We start from the raw sequence: 7,240 nt of genomic DNA, 5'->3' as shown, positions 1-7,240 counted from the left end.
CAGAGTCTCCAGGAGTGAGACCTCAGAATCAGCCTTTCACCGGCGTCCCCATCCCGGGAGACTCTACACAGGCACAGGGTCAACCAGCCCTTGGGAAGTCGTGGGAGGGTTCTAAGTAGGGGAGAGGCAGGCGCATGGGAGACCAGTCCCATTGCTCCTTGGGGCCCCGCTGGAAAGCAATGACGAGGGCCTGAGGGGGCCCCGGGGCAGTGAACAGTGTCCCCAGGAGCTGCTGCCAGGATCAGCTGCCTCCATATGCTCCTTGGACCGTGTGCCCCATGACCAAGACAAGAGCGACCAGGAAATTCGGGTTTCCAGTTGGACAAGCTCCTTCAGGCAGTGCAGTGAAAGGATGGCCGAGGTGTCCCTCCCATCTCATTCCCGCCCCACCTGGCTCTAACGCTGTGACCTTGAAGGACTCTCTCTCATCTACCCTTCACCCTAAGCGAAACCCAATTTCCACATCCCTCATGGCTCCGTTTTCAAGCTGAGTGTTCAGAGAGCGGTGGGGGAAGGTGAGGAGGAGGGGTCGGCTCATGTTTCATCCGGGCTGAGTCGGGGGAGGCTTCTCGGGATGGTGGGTTTCCCTAGTTGTTCAAACAGAGGAAGGGGACCATGTGATTGCTACTTACAATGTATCTGTGTTCCTCCTAGATTTCTCTCCAAAAGATGGGAACCAAAGAGTCTGAGACATAAGGACATAAGGTGGTTCCCCAGCCCAGAAACGTCCCCTGCGTACAGGCTGAGCCAGCTTCTAGGGACTCTCCACTTCACAGGATGGAGTCCAAGCTCCCCACCAGGACCCCAGAGGCCCTCACCTAGGCCACACCACCCCTGCCCTGCAGCCTTGGCGCTGCACGTGCCTTTCCCCGTTTAACTTTTATGCTTAGTAACACTGCAACCAGGCAGTTTCACAGCTCGATGCTTGATGCCTGTGTTTATGCTAATTTCTCCATCTGAAATGCCTTCTCCCACCCCTCTCCCTCTGTCTGGCTAATTCCTGCTCATTCTCCAAGATCCAGCTCTCCAGGAAATCCCCTCCCACCCAACATGCACCTCAATCCAGCTGTTCCTATGAGTTGACCTGCACCCCCACCCTGCCCCTACCTTGACAGGAACGCTTACATAGGAAGTTTATGTGCCTGCCCCTCCTCTGGCCCTGCCTGACCAGAAATTTCTCAAAGACAGGATCTATGCTAGAACATTTTGTCTCCCCAGAGCCTGGCACATAGTAGGAGCTTAACGGATATTTGCTGAACCCAACAGAATCCAGATGAATGAAAAGTGCCCTCAGACATGTGAATGTCGTGATAATTTAATAGCATTGAGGATTTGCTTACTGGTATCTTTAGGACCCTATATTAAGGGTAAAATAACAAATTTAATGAGTAAACTGAAGGTGATTATTCGCATCTCCAAAGGTTGGGGGGCAGGTTTCCTTTAAACATTAAGCCTTTGCTGGAACTTTCTGAAACTTGCCTTACAGATCATTAACTTCTGGGGGAGGGAGGGAGCAGGAGTCATGGAGAAGTTACCTCCAATAGTCTGAGCTCCTAGATGCCTCTGCAAGGAGGGAGCCAGGCAGGATTGGGCTCAGATTCTGACTATACTAGCTGTGCAGCCTGGGCAAGTCTCTTAACCTCTCTGTACCCCGATTTCCTTATCTCTAACATGGGAAGACACTATACTCACTTTGCAGGGTTGTGGTAAAGATCTAAAAGACCCTATGTGAAGTACCTTGGTTCATACAAGGTCCCCAGGAACAGTAACAGTACTGTTGTTGTTAGGTTGGACATTGCACATGGAGGAGAGGAAGGAGTCTTTCGAAGTTTACAGGATTTTTCCTCGGATGGCAGGAATAAGGAAGGCAGAAAGGATCCAGAAAGGAAGGGCCAGACCACCGTGAAAGCATATTTTGACTATTACCGCACTTCACAATTTTTTTGATTTTTAAACTACATCCTTCCATGTTGAACATGCAGAATGCTGTGCAAACCACACTGTGCAGTGTGGTTGATGTGAGGGTCTTGGACTCTAGAAGGCCTGCCACTTGAGCAGGTCGTCTGACTCAGTTTCCCCATCTGTAGAAAGGAGACAATAAACAGTACCCATCTCTTATGGTTGCCATGTTAGATAAGAAATGGAAAGTGCTTAGCCCAAGGCCGGGTGCACAGCCTGCCCTCCATATGGCACGGTACTGTATTATGAAGTGCTCGGTACTGATAAAGAGTGGTAAGTGCCCTGTTGGAGGAACCACTTGCTCTGGGAATATGGAGCCGGGAGGTGATTAATTGCAAGAGCACTGGCCCTAGACGTGGGAGACCACCTGTCAGGGAACTGTGTGACCTTGGGCCTGTTCTGTAACACGGAGGGTTGGCCCTAGATAATTTCTCAGGTTCCTAAATTAGCCCAAGGCCAGTCCAGGCACAGCTCCCCCAAAGAGCTGCTCTCAGGCCGGGATGCTCCTGCCCTGCCCAGACGCCCCACCTTCTGCAGGCACTCCCACTCCCTCAAGAGACGGCCTCCTGGAGCCCGTGCTTCCCTCCACCTGGCTGCAGCACTCAGCACACGGTGTGGTCCTTACTGTCGCTATGCCTGTGATCTAGGTGTGACTGCAGTGCTCAGGTACAATGGGAGAGCAGCCCGTGCGAGGGAGGGAATCTTGCAGGCTGAAGGAAAGATGAATGAGTGCTTTCCCTTTGTGGGGGTTTCCGGAATCTCCTGGGTCCTAACTCTCTTATTGTTTCCCGTCCTTTGTGGAAAAATGGAAATAGGTGAGGCTCGGTGACCTCGCTCTGAGAGGAGAGAGAAAGAGAGCTCCGCGGCTTTGGGCCACAGCTGCAGGTCAAGCCCTTCGCTGCTACTTCCTCCCGGGTCTGGAAAAGGTGACAAAGTCTCTAGAGGAGTCCCCAGGACCCTCAGAGCCGGTCCCGACCCAAGGCAGCCGGTCACGCGGGCACGGGGCTCTCCCCTTAGCAGGACAGGAGAGGGAATCCACCTCCTCTCCGGGGGACCCCCGCGCCTCTGGAACGCGGAAAAGAATGACCTTGACCTCGGAGGAAGCGGCGCCCCAGGCCGATGGGGACGGCACCGCGGACAGCGCGGCCCGACTCCTCCGGAGAAGCTGTCTAACAAAGGGCCTTGCTCCGCGGCCCCCCAGGGAGAGTCACTCGCGTTCCCGCGATGCTCGGGGGTGGCGCGGGGTGGGCCTCGCGTGCGCCCCCGGACGGCACGGATCCGGCGCGCCCTCGCCCGCAGCCCGCTCCCGCCCTCGCGCCCCGGTCCCCGCGCACGACCGGCGGCCCCGCGGTCCCAGCCTCGGGTCCGGTCCTCGCTCCTCTCCCGCCCCTCGGACGCCCGGGAGGCGCTCGCTCCCTCGCCGCCGCCGCCGGCGCCCGGAGAAGCGGCTCCGCTGGGCTCGGGCGTCCGGGCCGGGGGCGGGGGGAGGCCCGCTTCTCCAGCCCCTTCCGCTCCCCTCCTTCCCGCCCTCTCCGCCCCTCTCCTCCCTTCCCGGCCCTGCCAGGCGCCCGGCTTGGCCTCTTCCCTCTTAATGGCCAAGCCCTGAGCGAGCAGCCGATGCCACTTCCTCCCCGGCCCGCGCCCTCGCCGCGCCCCGGCGCCCGGTCAGGCCCAGAGGGAGGCCGCGGCCCGCAGCGCCGGGAGCCCCGACCCGGGCCTGGGGCGCCGCCCCCCGCAGCCCCCGAGCCCTGAAGGGGCCCGGGAGGGAGAGAGGGCTGGAGGAGGGCCTCCCCCCCGGGGCCGGAGGGGATGCAGGCGGCGGCCGACCCTGCCGGCGGCGGGCCCCCGTGAGTATGCAGGGATGGCGGGAGCGCAGAGCGGGGAGCCGGCCGCCCGCCGCCTCGGAGCGGGGACTGGGGGCCCGCCCTGCACGTCCATCTTCATCTCAGCGTCGCTGAGTTACAGCGAATACAGTCCTTGGGCCCTAGGATCGGCGGCTCCAGTCAGCACAATCTGCCCCAAAGACTGTGCCCCAAGTCCCCCAGTGGAAGGTTCTCACTCTTTTACCGGTCCGAAAGTTCTTTTAATTTAACTGAAATTGCTCCTATTACATTCTCACTCCCTGCTTTCTGGACTGAGCTTTGGAAGAGAGAAAACGGTAGCTGGGCTGCAAAGAGAAAGTTGGTAAAATTGTAGATTAAACGAGTGGAGTAAATGAGCTTGTCCTCCTAAAGACAGTCCTTAAACTCCACTGGCTTAAAACTGATGTGATATTTTGCAGTATGTGAGTATTTTGCTTTATCAAATATGCGCATTCCTGAAACATGTATAAATTGAATTGTAATGAATGACTATAGAGGGACTTGCCATTTGAGAGAATTCTATGGTGAATCTCTAGTCTATATATGAAGTGAGTAGTAAACTCCTAATTTGTAATTTAGGTAAATACGGATTTTTATACATGCAGTTTACTTCTAGTGGGATATAGCTAGATATATGATGCTTAAGGAGCATCTTCTCAGAGAGCAGGATAAATATCAAGACAGTGTGGTTAGCACAACCAGAGGCACTCACAACTAGAATATCCAACTATGTCCTGGGGGCTTTGGGATGGAGAAGGTGGGTGAGAAGAAATGCAACAATTGTTAGCTCAGGTGCCAATCTTTAAAAAAAAAAATTGACATTGTGGCATGTATGTGTGCACAAAACCTGGTAAATAAAGTCCTGTGCTCACTTTTGCTCCCTGTGAAGACATTGACATCACCCATGCCGCCAAGGAGCTGAGTGATTCTGGCGGGTCCCTTAACCTCTTCAGACGGGATATTCTCATCTACAGAATAAGGGGCAGGAGGGGTGAGCGGTCACTGAGTGCTGTGGAAGAGCCCTAGCCTTGGAAGAAGAAACTGTGCATTCCAGACTCTTATCGCTGTGTGACCTAATCTCTCTGGGCCTCAGTTTCTCTATCTGTAAGAATGAGGATAATATTCTGGTTCTGGCAACTGTGTGAGGATTGAGAGAGAATGTTTGGAGGCACTTGCAGGCTCACTGGGCACAGAGCAGATGCTGACGGGAGCTAGTGACTGATCGTGGCCACCCTTTGAGCACAGCCCCATGTTGCGGTGGTGTGGCTTGTGCACAGGGGGCAGCTCCACTGGAGGGTCAGATCCTGTGTGCTATCTTCCTGACGTGCATTGTCTGCATTGGGTCCCCTTGGAAAGGGAAGAGCTTGTTGGCTGTTAGCAGATGTTGACATCCTCCCCTGAGACCACTTGTCAGCAAAGCAAGAGGCCAGGGATTGGAGAATCTGGCCCCCATTTTCACTCTGGTCCATGTTTGGCAGAGGATTAGTTGTTGTTTGAAGTTTTCATTGTGCCCCATCTGTAAAATGGGGATAAAAAAACTAGAACACTACTCAGACTTGAAAGAGAAAGCTCAATAATGACTTATTGTTACCATCCAATGATTGGTACTTTTCAGAGTGCTTTGACATTATCTAGAGAGCATCCTTTGCTTTGCCCCCAATACCAAGGCACTCTGGGGACCCAGGAGGTTGTTGGAGCTAGCCAGGCCCTGGGTCTAAGGAGCTCTGTCTGTTTTCTCCTCCAGAGGGCTCAAAATAGGGAGCAGAACAGCCAGCTCCATGGAGGTGACCTCAGCTGTGGAGAGAAGTGACCCCGAGCCACAGCCAGATAATGGACACCTCCCAAGACCCTGGCCCTGTCCTCAAGAAGACAGAACATGCAGCCTGATGGCCCCCCAGCCTTCCAGGGCGTGGGGGATACAGTTCCAAGGCCCTTCTGTGCTGGAGTCCAAGGTGAGGGCCTTGAAGGAAAAGATGACAGCAGGCAAACAGGGAGCCAGCCCCTGCCTCACTTCCCACGAGCGCCCGTCACCCAAGAAAGCCAAAGCTAGACGAGTCAAGGTGGGTAGAGCCAAGACTCCATCAGAGGGGTCTTCCCTTCCAGATGCTGTGGTGGTCTGCCATGCTCGGAACCTGACCGATGGGCAGCTGGACAGCAGTGTCAATGAGGAAGAACCTACCAGGAACGGGGGCCCCAGGCTTTCCAAGTCGCCTGCCCCTGGGCTTGAGTGCTGGAACAGGAGGAGCCGGTGGCCTCCAGAAGCTGTAGGGACACTGCCTGACCGTGAGAGAAGTCTGCTGCCGGGGCCTGGCTCTCTGCAAGACAGTCCCATGCACAGAGTCACTCCTGGCCAGCCTCGGGACCCTGGTCCTTGTAACAAAATCACCCACATGCCCAGACTGAGGAAAGGAAGGTCGTATCCCCTTCAGGATGGTCTGGTCACAGGGGGAGACCTGGACAGCTTGTCTCTGACCTGCAAGGAGGACTTTGTCCCCAGGCCGGGCCTGCTGGGGGGGCTCTGGAGAGCTGGAGACCTGGGGGCTCTGGGTCCTGGGTACACTGCCTTGTCCCTGTCTGATCGAGTGGAGAAGAACCGCCTTCTGCTGCAGGAGATGCTAAGTGTTGGGGGACAGGGCCTCCCCAAGGTGGGAATCCCAGCCTGGACTCCATCCTGGGACAGAGCTGTACCAGGTGAGGCTCACTCTGTAGGTCTGGGTGGGTGGGGGCAGCAGGAGGAAGCCCAAGAGGAGGAGAGGCGGGAGAGGGTCCCCACAGAGGGGTGGGTGGGGAAGGGGGGAGAGCATAGCTGCCCGTCACCAAATCATCAGGGTGTTCTTTTGTTCTTGACTTTGACCCTGATTCTTTACCACCTCACAGCCAGCCTGTCTGCTGAAGACCCCAGTGGCCCCTGAGACCAATGAGAGGCCGCCTTCTGTGCTTGGGGTGGAGGCTACCATGACTTCTTCCCTGTGACTTGTGGCCCATTCAAGAGTGGCTTTTTGCATCTCCCTCAGATGACGTACCCTCACCCCCCGGTGGACCTCGTTGTCCTCTTGGCAGGACCCCTCCTGAGAGAGCTCAAGCATCCTGTCAGGCGGGCTGAGCTCAGGCGGTAGCACTCTTGGGGTGGGCAAGGGTTCAGGCCTGAGACAGCCTTCTTTCTTTCCCCCTTCCTCATTTGAAAGCTCGTTCCTCACCCCGTGCCTGAGAGAACCCATGCGGGCCCCTCGGCCCACAGCAGCGCCCACCACAGTCACCATGACAGGCTGTGCCTCCACCTCTCAGGCCAGACACAAGCAGGGGATGGGGTTTATCTGGAGAGTAAACGCCTCTAGAGAAAACTTTCTCCTCGATATTCATTGAGTGGCAGCTGAGAGCCCAGTTTCCAGCTCTGCCCTGATCTCTGCTGCTGTTTTGGG

At 56.0% G+C, this 7,240-nt stretch overlaps 1 protein-coding gene across 7 annotated transcripts in view; it reads left to right on the top strand.

Annotated features, from left to right (window-relative positions):
* Positions 1–2,932: 2,932 nt before the first annotated feature.
* Positions 2,933–7,240, top strand: part of KIAA1614 (KIAA1614 ortholog) — a 47,583-nt gene continuing 43,275 nt past the window's right edge. The window contains exons 1-2 of one of the 7 annotated variants that reach the window (XM_070497993.1): positions 2,933–3,806; positions 5,566–6,512. In XM_070497993.1, the coding sequence (XP_070354094.1) occupies positions 3,769–3,806; positions 5,566–6,512 (985 nt within the window). In that variant the 5' untranslated portion in view covers positions 2,933–3,768. Of the gene's footprint in view, positions 3,807–3,838; positions 4,926–5,565; positions 6,513–7,240 lie in introns of those variants that run through there. The other 6 variants (XM_070497992.1, XR_011498331.1, XM_070497989.1 and 3 more) reach the window with 6 other exon arrangements.

Source organism: Equus asinus, chromosome 25 (genome assembly GCF_041296235.1).
Source record: "Equus asinus isolate D_3611 breed Donkey chromosome 25, EquAss-T2T_v2, whole genome shotgun sequence".
In the NCBI taxonomy this organism is placed as follows: domain Eukaryota; kingdom Metazoa; phylum Chordata; class Mammalia; order Perissodactyla; family Equidae; genus Equus; species Equus asinus.
This window is presented reverse-complemented; position numbering and strand designations above follow the sequence as displayed.